General features: G+C 35.4%; 2 protein-coding genes across 2 annotated transcripts; one reads left to right on the top strand and one right to left on the bottom strand.

The window, feature by feature from the left end:
- The first annotated feature begins 11,018 nt into the window (after positions 1–11,018).
- LOC107893767 (tubulin alpha-5 chain) lies at positions 11,019–13,721 on the top strand. Its single transcript, XM_016818854.2, has 5 exons — positions 11,019–11,430; positions 11,942–12,156; positions 12,249–12,448; positions 12,543–13,051; positions 13,202–13,721. Exons 1-5 carry the CDS (start codon positions 11,318–11,320, stop codon positions 13,512–13,514), a joined length of 1,350 nt encoding a protein of 449 aa, XP_016674343.1. The 5' UTR covers positions 11,019–11,317; the 3' UTR covers positions 13,515–13,721.
- An 896-nt stretch (positions 13,722–14,617) lies between these two features.
- Positions 14,618–15,751, bottom strand: LOC107894870 (ethylene-responsive transcription factor ERN1). The gene has a single exon (XM_016820057.2). It carries the CDS (start codon positions 15,618–15,620, stop codon positions 14,799–14,801), a length of 822 nt encoding a protein of 273 aa, XP_016675546.2. The 5' UTR covers positions 15,621–15,751; the 3' UTR covers positions 14,618–14,798.
- Between the last annotated feature and the right edge of the window lie 1,740 nt (positions 15,752–17,491).

Raw genomic sequence — 17,491 nt, 5'->3', positions numbered from 1 at the left:
ACGGCCTCTGGCCACGGGCGTATGCCTTGGCCGTGTACCCCTTATTGGATACTGACGTTAGAAACAGAATGTCAAGGTTTTTAGACACGGGCTAAGGCACGGACATGTTATTACCATATGAGGGATACAGACAATAGACATGGGCGTGTGTCAGGACGTGTGAAAACCCCTGTAGGTTCGAATTTAAAATTTAAGTCATACGGGCATGGGACACGGGCGTGTCCGTAGATTCTTAGGTCGTATGTGTCATACGGGCCATCAGCACGGCCATGTTATAATAACCATACAAGCGTGTTGCCCTTCCACATGGGCGTGTGCCCTGTTTCAATGGTCATTTTTATTAAGTTGATTTAAGGACCCGAGTTGGTTCGATTGACTTTCAATGAATTTTTGAGGCCTCGTAGGCCTTGGTGACTTGGAAACATTTAAATGCATGTGTTTAAGTTTAGTAATGCCTCGTATTACGTCCCAACGTAGGGAACGGGTCTAGGGTGTTACATTTAGTGGTATTAGAGCTATGGTTTAGTCGATTGTAGTACTAACCTAGCGAGTACGAGTTTAGCTATACATGCCATAACTCTATATTGATAGTGTGACGACTCCTAGCGAGATAAATTGTGTTTTTATTTATATAGTAAATGTATCTTGACGTACCTATGACGGATGATATGGAGAGTAATGCACAGGCTTCCGCTGAAGGGACCGCGCCAGTAGATAGTGGGCCTGTGACACAGAGTCAGGGCGGAGGGGCTAGAGAAGCTTACCTCCACATGATGGACGCTTGGTACATGGAGTTTCTTCGTGCAAATCCGAACACTCCACCTCTCCCACCTCCTCTGATTCCTCAGTATGCCCCCGTAGCTCCGCAAGGAGTGGATATGGTTAGAAAAGAGAAACCCCCAGTAGATAAAATATGAAAGCAAGAGACCGAGGAATTTCAGGCTAATATTGATGATGGCCCAGAAATAGCAGAGTGTTGGTTGGAAAATACCATTAGGGTATTTGATGAGCTATCGTGCATGCCTAAAGAGTGTGTGAAGTGCACAGTGTCACTTCTACGAGACTCGACCTACCAATTGTGGAATACTCCCGTGTCTATTACACCGAGAGAGAGGATAATTTGGGAATTCTTCTTGGAAGAGTTTCGAAAGAAGTACATTAGTCAGAGGTTTATAGACCAGAAAAGGAAAGAATTTTTAGAACTGAAGCAAGACCGTAGGACGGTGACGGAGTATGAGCGTGAGTTTGTGAGACTTAGCAAATATGCACGAGAGCGCATATCTACAGAAACAATCATGTGCAAGAGGTTTGAAGATGGTCTTAAGAAAGATATTCGTCTATTAGTTGGCATCTTAGAATTGAGGGAATTTGTGGTGCTCGTGGAGAGAGCATGTAAGGGCGAGAAATTGGCCAAAGAGAAAAGAAAAGCTGACATCGACTCCCGAGACTCAAGGAAAAGACAGATGGAGAAATCACAGCAGACCTCATCTAAGAGATTGAGAGAGTTTTCTACCCGATCAAACGCTTCAGTGGGGTTTTTGAGCAAGAGAAGAACAAACAACACAAGACGTCTAAAGCTCAAACCACTTCTATCGCTAGTGTTGGTAGTGCTTGGCCAAATAGGCCAGAGTTTTCATAATGTGGTAGATGTTATTTCAGCAAGTACCGAGGGAATGAGAGGGGTTGCTTCAAATGTGGATCACTAGACCACTTCATCTAGAACTGTCCGGAGTTAGATGACAAAGAGAAAAAGTAAGATATGAGGGCGAATAGTGCTCCTTCAAGGGGTAGACCACAGAAGAACCCGGGTAGTGGGGCTAGCAGTAGATGTGCTCCTAGAGTTCAGCTGTGAGGTTCGAGGGCCGAGCACCTGCAAAAACTTATGCCATTTGCGCTCGCGAAGAGGTATCTTCACCATATGTGATTACAGGTACTTTTTCTCTTCACGATATTTCTGTTGTTACTTTAATTGATTCAGGGTCTACCCATTCTTATGTTTGCATGAAATTAGTACCCAGTATGAATATGCCAATCAAAACTACTGAATTTGCAGTAAAAGTGTCTAACTCGTTAGGCAAGCATGTGTTAGTTAGCCAAGTATGTAGAAATTTTCTCTTGACAATTAAGGGTCATAGTTTTCCGGCTAACCTCATGTTGTTGTCGATTGATGAATTCGATGTAATCCTTGGAATGGATTGGCTAACTTCTCATAGTGTTGTAGTGGACTGTGGAAGGAAATCTATTGAGTTGAAATGTGAAGACGGGAATGTTCTTCAGGTTGAACCAGATGAATCGGATAACTCACCTATAGTGATATCGTCTATGACTGTGGAGAGATATTTGAAAAAAAGGGTGTAAAGCTTATCTCGCTTTTGTATTGAACACTCGAGCATCTGAATTGAAGATCGAATCAGTGCCAGTAGTATGTGAGTTTACAGGTGTATTTCCAGAGGAATTACCCAGACTGCCTCCATTGAAGGAAGTTGAATTTGGAATTGAGTTAGTCTCTAGTACGGTACCCATTCGATTGCTCCGTGTAGGATGGCTCCTACGAATTTGAAGGTTCAACTACAAGAGTTAACTGACAAGGGATTTGCGAGACCAAGTTTTTCTTCGTGGGGTGCCCCAGTGGTATTTGTGAAGAAAAAGGATGGATCGATGAGATTGTGCATAGACTACCGACAGCTCAACAAAGTGACTGTGAAGAACAAGTATCCCTTGCCAAGGATCAATGATTTGTTCGATCAGTTGAAGGGAGCCACCATGTTTTCTAAGATCGACTTAAGGTTTGGCTACTACCAGCTAAGGGTTAAGGAGCAAGATGTACCAAAAACCGCATTTAGGATGAGGTATGCGCACCATGAGTTTCTTGTTATGCCGTTTGGTTTAACGAATGCCCCTGTGGTGTTTATGGATTTAATGAACCGTATTTTTCGACCGTACTTAGATAAGTTCATTGTCATTTTTATCGACAACATATTGATTTATTCATGTGATGAGAATGAACACGCGGAGCATTTGAGAACAGTTCACAAACCTTGAGAGATAGGTAGTTATACGCCAAGTTCACTAAGAGTGAATTTTGGCTACGAGAAGTCAGATTCTTAGGACACATTGTGTCGGATGACGAGATTAGAGTTGACCCGAGTAAGATCTCGTTTATCGTTGAGTGGAAATCACCAAGGAATGTAACAGAGGTTTGAAGCTTTCTAGGCTTAGTTGGGTACTACAGATGATTTGTTAAAAGATTCTCGATGTTAGCTACTCCGATGACAAGGTTGTTACAGAAGGATGTCAAGTTTGAATGGACAGAGAAGTGCCAACAGAGTTTCGAGAAACTAAAGGCTTTGTTGATCGAAGCCACAGTTTAAGTGCAATCAGAATCAGGAAAAGAGTTTGTGGTGTATAGTGATGCATCCCTGAATGGGTTAGGTTGTGTGCTTATGCAAGAAGGCAAGGTAATAGCCTATGCCTCGAGACAGCTAAAGCCACATGAAAAGAATTACCCGACCCACGATTTGGAGCTAGCAGCCATCGTGTTCACTTAAAAATTTGGAGACACCATTTGTATGGCGAGAGATGCCGAGTGCTCACCGACCCTCAAAGCCTCAAGTATTTGATGACTCAAAAAGAGTTGAATTTACGGCAACGAAGGTGGCTAGAGATGATAAAGGATTACGAGTTGGTGATTGACTACCATCTCAGAAATGCTAATATAGTAGCCGATGCATTGAATAGGAAATCATTGTTTGCCTTGAGGGCTATGAATACTCAGTTGACCATGGTTCATGATGGCTTGATTCTAGCCTAGATGAGAGCTAGACCTACGTTCTTTCAAGAGATTTGTGAGGCTCAGAAAGGCGATAGGGACTTGCAAGCTAAAATTGCTTAGTGTGAGACGAGAAATGAATCAGAGTTTAGTATTGGTACCGACGGTTGTATGGTGTACCAAGACAGAGTTTGTGTACCCAAGGATAATGAGCTTATTCAGAGGATTTTGTGAGAGACACATAGTGGTTGCTTGTCTATCCATCGGGTAGTGTAAAAATGTATAATGACTTGAAGAAAATGTACTGGTGGTCGGGGATGAAAAGAGACATTTCTGAGTTTGTTTCTAAGTGTCTAGTTTGTCAACAAGTGAAAGCTGAACACCAAGTACTCTTAGGTTTACTTCAACCTATGATGGTTCCCGAGTGGAAATAGGACGGAGTAACCATGGATTTTGTGTTAGGGTTGCCTTTGACACCAAGGAAAAAAGGATTCAGTTTGGGTAGTTGTTGATAGACTTACTAAGTCGGTACATTTTATACCAGTGCGTACTGACTATTCCCTTGAGAAATTAGTCGATCTATATGTTTCTGAGATCATGAGACTTCATGGAGTGCCCTTGTCGATTATTTCGGATAGAGATCTGAGGTTTACCTTACAATTTTGGAAAAAGTTGCAAGAGGCATTGGGAACAAAACTAAATTTTAGCACGGCTTTTCACCTAAAAATCGACGGTCAGTCAGAAAGAGTAATTTAGATATTAGAAGACATGTTACGGTGTTATGTTCTCGAGTTTCAAGGCAGTTGGGAAAGGTATTTACCACTGGTCGAATTCGCCTACAACAATAGTTATTAGTCAAGTCTGAAAATGACGCCTTATGAGGCTTTGTATGGATAGAAGTGTCGAACACCCTTGTATTGGACCGAGCTGAGAGAGAATAAAATACACCGGGTTGATTTAGTTAAAGAGATAAAAGAGAAAGTTAAGGTGATTCACGGCTGTTTGAAGGCCGCTTCGGATAGACAGAAATCCTACGCGGATTTAAAACGGAAAGAGATCGAGTTTCAAGTCGGGGATAAGGTGTTTTTAAAGGTATCCCCGGGGAGAAAAGTCCTCAGATTCGGTAGAAAGGGCAAGCTGAGTCCTCGTTTCATAGGACCTTATGAGATTATCGAGAGAGTAGGGCTTGTTGCCTACCGATTGGCTTTACCCTCAGAGTTGGAAAAGATTCACGACGTGTTTCATGTGTCCATGTTACGTCGATATAGATCAGATCCTTCACATGTGATCACGCCAACAGAGGTTAAGATTAGCTCAAACATGACTTATGGAGAAGAGCCGGTTAAGATTTTGGCTCGGGAGGTCAAACAATTGTGGAATAAAAGTATAGCACTCGTAAAAGTTTTGTGGAATAGACATGGGGTCGAGGAAGCCACATGGGAACTCGAGGAGACCATGAGAGACCAATACTATTTACCGATAAGATTTTCGGGGACGAAAATCCCTAAGGGGAGAGAATTGTAACAGCCCAATTTTAAGCTCAATCGGAATGGTGGTTTTGAGACCACCAATCTGAAGTCAAAGAACTTATTTTATTATTATTTTAGAGTTATAACATGTTTATATTAGTGCATGAAAAATTTGGTGAAGTAATTTTAGCGATTTCATACTTAATTATTAAAAAGGACTAAATCACATATAGTGCAAAAGTCATTATTTGATAGCTAAGGGTGTTAAATTGCCATGAAACTTAAATTGGAGATCTTTAAAGGGCAATTAGACCCTTTAGAGAGGCTTGGCCAGCCGTAAGACAAAGAAAATAAAATAGTCAAAGTGTTAGGTATTTGATGACCTAATGTGTGATCAAATAATACCCTAAAGCCTAGCCTTCATCTTTTTCATTCATCCTTTCTTCTTGACCAAAACTATCAACCATAGGAGGGTTTTGGAAGCTTGAAAAATTTCAGCCACTTAATCTCCCTACAAGTAAGTGGTTTTGATGACTTTTCTTTATAATTTTTTTTATTTTTGGAACCCTTGTAGCATGAGCTTTCAAATGATGGGACTATTTTGCAAAAATGGTTGAAAAGTCTAGGGTTTTATCATGCATGTGTTCATATTGTTTTCTAAAATTTTATGGAAGAATATGAATCATGGTTGTGAAATAAACAATTTTTGTGAAGGGACTTCTCATGAAAGCCCTATTAGGACTATTTTGTAAAGTTTGTAAAATAGATAATAATGTTGTGAAATATTGGATTTGGGGTTGTCATAAGAGTAATAAATGGTCGGTTAGGCTTGGTTAAGGAGAAAATGTGATAAAAATCGAGTTTCAGTTTAGGGTAAAATGGTCATTTTGTAAAAGTCTAGGGGCAAAATGGTCATTTTACCCTATTATACATTGTTGAGTACCTAGATTGATAAAATGATTAAATTTGTGAATTTTTATCATTATAAATTAAGAATTACAAAATCCGAACCTAGGCCGAGGGAAGGCCAAGCAAATAGACTAAAACCAACTAGTCGCCTACATTTTGTAATTTGAGGTAAGTTGTATGTAAATAATGCAACTATATTGTTATCATTTATGAATGAATGAATTTTTATAGCATATATTATTTGATTGTAGAAATGACTAAGCATGATGAGAATTGAAGTCGTAGAACTTTCAGTTGAGCCTTAGGAATTTTCGGATATTCATGCTATGACACTTAGGTCATTTGTATGCTAGTGTAAGACAGGACTGGGACATGCATCGGCCTCGAGATATTTAAGCCAGTGTAAGACATGTCTGAGACATGCATCGGCATTGAGTCGAGAGCTAGTGTAAGACATGCCTGGGACATGCATCGGCCTCGCGAGATACAAGCTAGTGTAAGACCTGGCTGGGACATGGCATCGACATTGATAAATGAGAGCTAGTGTAAGACCATGTCTGGGACATGGCATCAGCATCTTAACCCATGTTAGGGCTATTGAGTATCCGGTAGTATTCCAAATGGTTTAACAAAAGGTTTATGATTTATGTCGAAATGAGAAAAGTTATGATCATGTGATGAGTGGTACATGTACCTAATTGAAATGTATGAGATATAGGTCAATGTATGCAATATGAGTTGTATTGGATGGTGATGAGTAAGTTGTATTTACATCTATTTATGGTATTCATGAATAAGCTATAAAAGGTTATGAGCATATTGCTTTATGATAAGTAGTTATTGTTTATTTTCTTGCAACAAAGCTTTATGCTTGCTCCCTCTCTTTTCCATTTTCTTATAGTGCCGTTTAATTAGCTTGAGGATCATCGGACGATGGAGGCATCGATCACACTATCATCCGAAGTACTTGGTATAGTTGGAGCTTTTATTTTGATTATGGTATGTATAGGACCTTGAATTTTGAGTTTTGTGTCACTGTTAATTGGCCAAATGTGTTGCCCCGATCTAATATTTGATTTATTTTGTATAAGGCCATGGAAAATGGCTAATATTGAAAGTCATTATATGAATGCAAGCTAGTCTTTCATGAATGTGAAATTGTTGGCATGGATTTGTGAAATGTATGTAGGCCTTAGCTATGGTTGTTTGGTTGAGAAACCGTATTAAGTTAGATTTTGATATGTTGGTTGGTGTTAGATTGTGTTACAGGGTGGCAAAGGCTTGGTAGATAGCCTTATATTGTCCATACGGGTAGACACACGGTCAGTCCCATGGGCGTGTTATTCTGTCGTGTGTCCCCTGCATGTAAAATTTGCAAGTCAGTATGCATGGTAGTAAACACACGGGCGAAGACACAACCGTGTGGAGGACACGGCCTCTGGCCACGGGCATGTGCTTTGGCCGTGTACTCCTTATTGGATGCTGACGTTAGAAACAAAATGTCAAGGTTTTTAGACACGGGTAATGGAAACGGGCGTGTGTCAGGCAGTGTGAAAACCCCTATAGGTTCGAATTTAGAATTTAATTCGTACGGGCATGGGACACGGGCGTGTCCCTAGATGCTTAGACCGTGTGTGTCATACGGGCCATCAGCACGGCCATGTTATAATGACCACACGGGCGTGTTTCCCTTTCACACAGACGTGTGTCCTGTTTCAAGGGTCGTTTTTATTAAGTAGGTTTAAGAACCCGAGTTGGTTTTGAATGGCTTCCAATGAATGTTTGAAGCTTCGTAGGCCCATATTAAGGAGTTTTAACAAATTTCGAAAAAGTTTTAAATTTGATCAAGTCTTGATGAATCGAAAATGTTTAAATGCATGTGTTTAAGTTTAGAAACTCCTCGTATTTCGTCCCGGCATAGGGCACGGGTGTGGGGTGTTACACATATGTATTCATCAACGCGGGTCTACTGTGAGCTCAAATGTTTGGAAGTTGATCTAGAAGTTAAAGGCACCTCAAGGGGTTAGGGTATTCATATGGATCATGTGGAGGAATAGACTTTTAACTAATGTGGAGCACATAAGGAGGCATATGTAGAATGAAAGCCAATGCCCGAAATGTTGCAATGTCTATAAATCAAAGATCCATGCCATTCGTGATTTCTTTTTTCCTAAGTATGTTTGGCGATCAGTTGTGCCATCTCAATCATGGGTAAATTTTTTTGGCTATGCCTATGAATGATTGTATGTTATGGTATTTAGAGAATGTTGGGGATTATGGTAGTCAAGTGGTTGAATGGTGTAATTTGTTTCCTATAATGTGTTGGTTGTTATGGAAGAATTGGAATACAATTTTGTTTTCAAATTACCACAGTAACTCCGAGGAAATTATTGATAAGGGCATCAGTTTGGCAAGAAATTATGCGAGAATGTCTTATCCTGTGTTTCAGTATAGTCCTATGGTTACTGTTGCACATTGGTCAATGCCGTCTAGAGGCTGGATTAAACTGAACACAAATGTAGCAATTTCACCAAATGGATCTTATGTCGAGATTAAGGGACTATTTAAAGATGTTGATGTCAATTGGCTCTGGTGATACTCAAGGTTGCTAGGTAAGGAAACAATTTTTAAGATTGAAACGAGAGCTATTTTGGAGGGGCTTCGTTTAGCATGGGAGAAGGGGATTCGTCAATTAGAAGTTGAAAGTGATAATCCTCTTTGGATAGAAACGATTGCTGAGGGAGGTGCAGCTAGTAGTCAGATAATGAAATTATGTGGGATTCATCAAATAGTGTGTCAAGGGTGGAAGGTTTGTTTTCGCCATGTTCCAAGAAATCACAATGTTGTCACTGATCATATGTCAAAGGTTATGGCAACAAGATTCACTGAGATCCAAGTTTTTGAGGTCTCACCCTATTCCATGCGAGATTTAGTTCAAGCAGATTATTTTAGATTTACAAGGGCGAATGAGCCTATTCATTTGTTTTGCTTAATGTTATTTTATTTTATCGAAAAAAATTGCAATTTAAAAGCTTAATATATAGTTTAGCCCATGAACTTGACAAATTTTCTCATATTGGCCCCTAAATTTAATTTTTTGAGTCATATTGGTCCTTAAGGTTGACATCTGTTATACAAGTTGGTCCATACATTGACACCATTTTTTTTTAAGAATTTGTTGATGTGAACAAGCATGAGGAAGACACGTGGAGAAATAAGGGGATGACACGTAGATTCATTTTTAACCATTCTTTAAAAAATTTAAAAAACCTTAAATTTTGAAAAATAAAATAAAACTTTTTAAAAAAATATAAGAAATATATAAATTATAAAACTTCAATAAAAGAATATATATATAAATTGAAAATAAAAATAAAATTTTAGTTAAAATTCAAAAAAATATTAAATATGTTTAAAAAATAAAAAAATTCGTCAAATTTTAGTAATTACAAAAAATTGAAAAACTAAAAAAAATTTAATTAAAAATATAAAATAAATAAATTTGGTTAAATTCAAAATTGATTGGTTGACGTTGGTCAACACCCTATTAGCATCGGTCAAAGTTTGTCAAGCCGAGTTATCTTTGGTCAATACCAAATCAATTTTTTATTTTTTCTAAATTTCTAAAAAAAATTGACTTTTTTTTTTATTTTTGTTTATTTTTAAATTTTATCTGTTATGTACTTTTAGATTTTAAAATTTTTTTTATTTTTTAAAAGTTAAAATTTTAAAGAGTGAGCTTTTAAATGTTAACTTTTAACTTAATTTTTTATTTCTTTTTTATTTTTTTTATTTATTCAATTTTTAATTTTTTATAATATATAATATCTCTTAAAAATTTTAAAAAATAATTCCAATTTTTTAAAAAAAATTTAAGATTTTTTAAATTTTTTTAAGAATGATTAAATATAAATCCAGATGTCATCCCCTCATTTCTCTAGTATCACCCCATAGTTGTCAACATCAGCAAATTCTTGAAAAATAAATTGTGTTAGTGTGAGGATGCCAACTTTAGGGATCAATATGATTTAAAACTAAGTTTAGGGGTCAATATGAAAAAAGTTACTAAGTTTAGGGGCTGATCTTTATATTAAGCCTTAGAAATAAACTAACAGTGTTAATCATAGGAGCTGATTTATGTAACGGATGCTAACTTTAGGGACAAATGTGATCCAAAAAAAATTTAGGAGCCAATTTGAGAAAAATTAAATCTATATATTAAACCTAATTTAAACTTATTAATATATATAATATGAACTATTGGCATGTGAATATAAAAATATAACAAATAATTCCTTAAAGAAAAACAAATAATATTAAAGTTAAGCTTCAAGCTCAAACAATACTTTAGGTTTCTATTTGATAAATAATTTTATTTTTATTTTCATAATAAATTATATTAAATAAGGTTTAATTATGCATTCTATTTCTATAATTTATAAAAATTAAGAAATTAACTCTATTAAGAATTAATTTCAATTAAGAATTAATTTTATTAAGAATTAATTTCTATTAAGAATTAATTTTTATAATAAATTATATTAAATAAGGTTTAATTATGCATTCTATTTCTATAATTTATAAAAATTAAGAAATTAATTCTATCTATTTTAATTTATCAGAATTTGGTGATTGTACTTTTATCAAAATAAAAAAATTAATTCTATAATTTGTAAATAAATAAAGTTGAATTGTTGATTATTGTTAATTTATTACATATAAATTAATAAATTATTAATTTTAGATCAATGATAAAATTAATAATATTATCTAATTAAACTAAGTTAAAAAAACTAAATAAATATAAAATGCCAATTACAAAAATGAAAAAGATTTTATTTAACAAAATAGTAGAGTGAAGATATTTTATTATCAATGATGAAAATGAAAGAGGAATAAAAGGTCAGGGGATGAACGCCAGAGTTAGAGCATAAGATAAGCGACAACGGAGCCGTGCTGGTTCAACCCCACCATACAGTTGGCGGGACATCCAACTAACTCTTTAATTAATTTCTCAATTAATTAATTTAATTAAACATTCTTTCCCCTTCTTTAATACCCATTTAATCTTTTAACCTTTTCCTTTGATTTAATTCCTAAGGAGAAAAGGGTTGAGAAAGAAAAAAAAGGGTTGTTTGAGATTTTGGTTTTGAAAAAAAAAAAAACAGATATGAGGGAGGTGATTAGTATACATATTGGTCAAGCTGGAATTCAGGTCGGAAATTCCTGTTGGGAGCTTTATTGTCTTGAACATGGAATTCAACCCGATGGGATGATGCCTAGGTTAGTATTCTATGCATGTATGTGTATATGCATGTGTTGGTATTATTATGTATGTTTTTGCGTGTATCATCATCATCATCATCGTTGTGTGTTGACTGAGAATTGTTGAGTTTTTAAGAACTGGGTTTCTTTTTTAGTTGGTGTTTTTCCCTTTGGGAAAGTTTTTAGGAAATGGGTTTATTTGTTTTGAGTTGAAGTAAATGGTATTCAATTTGGGTGTGGAATAAATTGTTTGTAATGTTTATGATTGCCTGAAATACTGCCAATATGATATTGGGTCATTGACTTGAAAAACTTAAGAGGGATAGGATCATTATGTTGAATTTTATATAATGAAATCCAAATGATTTCCCATAATTCTTGTTCAATCCATATCCTTTTTTCTTTACTCTTTATGGTATGATTTAGTTGTAGCAAATGTTTATTTTACTTGGTATAAGTTTCATATGTGAGATTAACTTAGAATGAGTGTAATAAATGGATCGCTAATCATGTTCCTGTTTGCTTGCAGTGACACCACGGTAGGTGCTTGCCACGATGCTTTTAATACCTTCTTTAGCGAGACTGGGTCGGGCAAGCATGTACCAAGGGCTATATTTGTTGATCTAGAGCCCACTGTCATTGATGCAGTTAGAACCGGGACTTATAGACAACTGTTTCATCCGGAGCAACTTATTTCCGGAAAGGAAGATGCTGCTAATAACTTTGCTAGAGGACATTATACTGGTACAACCATCTCTTCATCTTCCCAAATACAGCATTTTTATTACCTCTCATCACTGGCCTGTACCTCTTTTCTGGTGCTTTACATGCTGCAGTTGGTAGGGAGATTGTGGATCTTTGCCTTGACCGAGTGAGAAAATTGGCTGATAACTGCACTGGTCTACAAGGATTTTTGGTATTTAATGCTGTTGGCGGTGGAACTGGTTCGGGTTTGAGCTCATTGCTTTTGGAGCGCTTGTCAGTAGATTATGGAAAGAAGTCAAAGCTTGGGTTTACTATCTACCCTTCTCCTCAGGTTTCATTGAAGACTTCAAGTAGTTGCAGCTCAACCCTCATTTCAGAACTATTATGTACACCATTCACTGACATTTTGTTCCTCAATTGTGCAGGTTTCTACAGCAGTTGTGGAACCTTACAATAGCGTGCTCTCAACACATTCTCTCCTTGAACACACAGATGTTTCTGTGCTTCTTGACAATGAAGCTATATACGATATCTGCAGGAGATCCTTGGACATCGAAAGGCCAACTTATACCAACTTGAATCGCTTGATATCCCAAATTATCTCTTCTTTGACCACTTCATTGAGGTTTGATGGCGCCATAAATGTGGACATTACGGAGTTTCAGACTAACCTTGTGCCTTATCCTCGTATCCATTTCATGCTTTCATCTTATGCCCCAGTAATCTCAGCTGCAAAAGCTTACCATGAGCATATATCTGTTCCTGAGATCACAAGTGTCGTCTTTGAACCCTCAAGCATGATGGCCAAATGCGACCCGAGACATGGGAAATACATGGCATGCTGTTTAATGTACCGTGGGGATGTTGTACCGAAGGACGTAAATGCCGCTGTTGCTACCATCAAAACTAAGCGGGCAGTTCAGTTTGTAGACTGGTTAGTATCCAACTCTTGACATTTGAATTCCAGAAATAATGTATAAACAATCTGACTAATATGAATATTACGTAGAGTTTGCCAAGGAGGAAACATCAATTCAGCCTTCAGTTTGTTACTAGACTGATTGCGATACATCTTTTCTTTCAGGTGCCCTACTGGTTTCAAGTGCGGCATCAACTATCAGCCACCAACGGTGGTACCAGGGGGTGATCTTGCTAAAGTACAACGTGCAGTGTGTATGATCAGCAATAACACCGCTGTGGCCGAGGTTTTTGCTCGAATCGACCACAAATTTGATCTCATGTATGCCAAGAGAGCATTCGTTCACTGGTATGTAGGTGAAGGAATGGAGGAAGGTGAATTCTCGGAAGCCCGTGAAGATCTTGCTGCTCTAGAGAAAGACTACGAGGAAGTTGGGGCTGAAGGTGTTGAAGACGAAGAAGAACCGGAAGATTACTAGATCTGTATTTTGAAAAAGCACAGGCTAATGATTCCCCACGTTCCTCATCTGATTTTACTTCATCAGCTATTTATATTATTCCAAGTTTGTCAAAGTACTTTTAACTCTTGAATTTCTAACATTTGTATGCTTTGGCTTTGCATTTGAGTGGTTCTAAAGTGTAGTTTATGAAATGGGATGTTCTAATAAAGCTTCTACCTTGCGTCATATGACATGGAACTCAATTGAATCAGCAGCATTTTCCCATAAATCTATCTTCAACATATCTAGATATGGGTATAGGATATGATCTCTAAACATGAAAATTTTGGAGGTAAAAATTTGAGCATATCTAGCTCCACTCGTTCCCGAAGCCGTATAATATACACTCAATTTTTTAATCTGAATAATGTTGATTTAGATCACAGTGAAATTTGTTCTGAAGTAAAAAAAAAGAAGAAGCTAATTTGGGTCTGTCCTTATCATCAGACTGTTTTATCTCAATTGGTTTAAACCTTAAAATATGCTGCCAAGGAGTTTGATTTTGTGGGTCATGGAAACAATTATTTATGGATGTTGACTTCAGTCCACTAAAAAGTAGAAATTAGAAAGGTATGACACCAAAAATATATATATTTTCAATATTCATATTCTATATTTATGTTTTACATAAATATGTGATCGAGATTCGATTTTCGAATATATTTCATGACAGGCTGCTTATCTCTTTGAAGAATATTAATGACGAAAAAATTAATCATAATTGTATGATTATGAGTTCAGTGAATTTGATAATGTTAACAACTTTGGCTCCACTAATTTAGCATTGTTTGATTAATTCTACATTTATTTATTTGTTGGATTAATCGAGTTTACTGTTGATAAGAAAATCATAATTCCCTTTCTATCATTTATTTTTCTTTTACTCTTTTAATTATAACATGGACAGCATTCCACAAATAGACTAATACTATTGTGATTAACTCGAAACCCAAGGCTGTAAGCAATGCCTTGTGAAGGATCAAATATTTGATGATGAATAAGAAATATGATTATAGAGAAAGAAATTGGAAATATGAGGATTAATGGCATATTTAAATCACCATGATTGCTTAAACTTTGAATATCTTCACCTCTTTTACAGATTTGGAGTATTTCTTTTTATCTACTCTATTGATTTTGTAAAGGTAATTAGATTGGATTTTAAAGTCGGAGTTAAAAACTCTTCTCTTTCAACTTTAAATTGAAATCGGGTATGGATCTCCTTACATCGATGAGCCCAACAATATTGTAAAGTGAAATAATTTAGTAGAGCAAAGAGCATAAAGGGGGAAGATCCCACAAGTTTTCAGAAGAATCATGGACAGTTTCCATATATTCTTCAACTCCATTCATTGCATGAAGTGAAGCTGAAATCTGCCTTTCAACTTTCATGCTTTGGAACTCTGTTAACTCAGAACCAGTTTCTTCAGGTAAACCTGTGGTTTCTTGTGTATAAAGAAACCTATCAAACCCTAATTCAGAAGAGGTGTATGTAAAATCAGAATCAAACCCAGATTCCCTTCTCCAACTTCTCATATCAGGCTTATATGCATCATCAAACAACTGTGTATCTTGAACCCTTCCACTAACTGAAAGATTCCCATTGCTTAAACCACCATTAGAACTGCAACCACTACTGCTAGTGCTAGGACTAGGCATAGGGCTAAAACTAATGGTAGCACTTGTTGAGGGGGCTGCTGAGACAACAACACTTTGATGATGATGTTGTTCACCTCCTTTCTTGCTATTAAGAAGATTCCGAATCCGACAAGCAAGAGGAGAATCCGAGGGCGCCTGAGTAATGAAGTTGGTCCGAGTATTGGAACCGTGGAGAAGGCAAGCGGCTTCGTCATAAGCTCGAGCAGCTTCTTCAGCAGTCTCAAAGGTACCAAGCCACATCCTAATCTTGTGTGTTGTGTTTTTGATTTCAGCCACCCATCTACCTGAAGGCCTTTGCCTCACACCTACAAACTTGTTAACCTTATTGTTGTTTCTTCCTTTGAATTTGGACCCTTTGCTAACACTAGGGTTGCTTGGCTTTGGCTGCAGTTTCAGCTGACTTTGTTGTTGGGACTGAATTTCCATGGAACTAATCGACAAAAAAAATGTAGGATTTACAGCGAGGGTGTAAAGTTTTACTTGAAATTGGACAAATAATCATGAAGAGGAACTGTCTATATTTATATATGTGAGTGAAAGGATGTCTGAGTTTTGTATATAATCAACTTGGCTAATTATATATATATTGACATCAAATCCATGTAATTTACTAAAATGCTATGTTGATGTTAATTAATATTATTTTTATCGTGTATTATAATCCATGATTTATTTAATTTCACATTTGATGTATTAGTTATTTTAGAATAAGATTAGGGGACAAATTATCCCTCAAAAAGGGTGACTGACTCTTCAACCATTGTTTTGACATAAACTAAAATGTCTTTTCTGCACCCCCACTTAAGATAGATGGATGATTCAACCATATAATAAAGAACATGGTTTAGGTGCGTTATTTGTCATTCTTATCACTTCATCCACATTTGGTCTAAATAATCAATTTATTCATAAATTATCAATCTTCAATATCAGATTCCACATCTATTGAATACTGTTTGTTAAAATTAATTATATAAATCAATTTTAAGTTCATCTTCAACGTTTTCTATTTTATAAAAACAACTTTTTATTTAATTTGTTCATCCTGTCAAATCACTTTAAAGTAGATAAAAAAAAAGTTAATTGTTAATTTTGCTGATCTATATGGCACAATAACAAATAATTAATTTTTTTAAAAAATTAATTAATTGCTGATATGGTATACATGTGGATACAGTATTAGCAAAACTAATTGGCGTTAATTTTTCTTTCTATTTTAGGATAATTTGACAAACAATACAAATTTAAGAAATAAAATAGACAAAAATATCAAATAAGTTATTATGCCTTTTTAAAATAATTAATATTTTGTTCCAAAATTAAATCTCAAATTACATATAAATTTAACTTAATGAGAATTTGATTAACCAAACTTTTTAATCTTTCATACCATTAAAATTGTTGCCAAGCTACCATCATTCTATGTTTATTTATCACACATATCGAAATAATTAAATTTATTTATAATAAAAAAATATATTTTATATTACATATTATGCTTAGGGGTGTAAATGAAAAGAACGTTTGATAAACTGTTCATGAACCATTCATATAACGTTCATTTATTAAACTAAATAAATGAGTATGAACTAATTTTTTATGTTCATTTAATAAGCGAACAAACACAATTCGTTTATGTTTTACAAACAAGCTTGTTTATAAGCTTGTTTATTGACTCGTTTATTTATTAATGATATTTTCTTATAAAAATTTCATTAGTATACATTAATAAAATAATCTTAGTTTTTATTTTTTTATTTATAATATATATTTATATTTGACTATTTTATATCTAAAAATATATATGTGTATATGTATTTATTTATTGTTTGTTTATTATTTATTAACATTGTTCGTTAGGATGTCTAATTATATGTCCATGAACATGTTCGTTTAATATTTGTGAACATGTTCGATTAAGTTAAATGAACATGTTCGTGAAAATTAAATAAACAAACATAAACACACATAATTTTAAATAAACGAACAAGAATAAAAATTTAAAATTTTTAATGAATATAAACTAAACACAAGTAAATTTAAAAATAAACAAACATAAATAAAAATTTATTCATTCAAAGTCGATTGATCCCAACATTTGAAGAGGACATGGCATTTGATAGACAACCTCAAATTTAGTCATTGTCTCCAATCCCTTTTAACCACGTCAACATAAATGAAGAAAGCCTCAAAGGCTGCCATGTGGAGGGCTGTAGAAAAGCCTCTAGAACATATATATTAACACAAAAAAGTAAGGTTAAAATATTCATTGCATAATTGGACCAAGTCTTTACCCA

The sequence above is a fragment of the Gossypium hirsutum genome, chromosome A13, assembly GCF_007990345.1.
Source record: "Gossypium hirsutum isolate 1008001.06 chromosome A13, Gossypium_hirsutum_v2.1, whole genome shotgun sequence".
Classification (NCBI taxonomy): Eukaryota; Viridiplantae; Streptophyta; class Magnoliopsida; order Malvales; family Malvaceae; genus Gossypium; species Gossypium hirsutum.
This window is presented reverse-complemented; position numbering and strand designations above follow the sequence as displayed.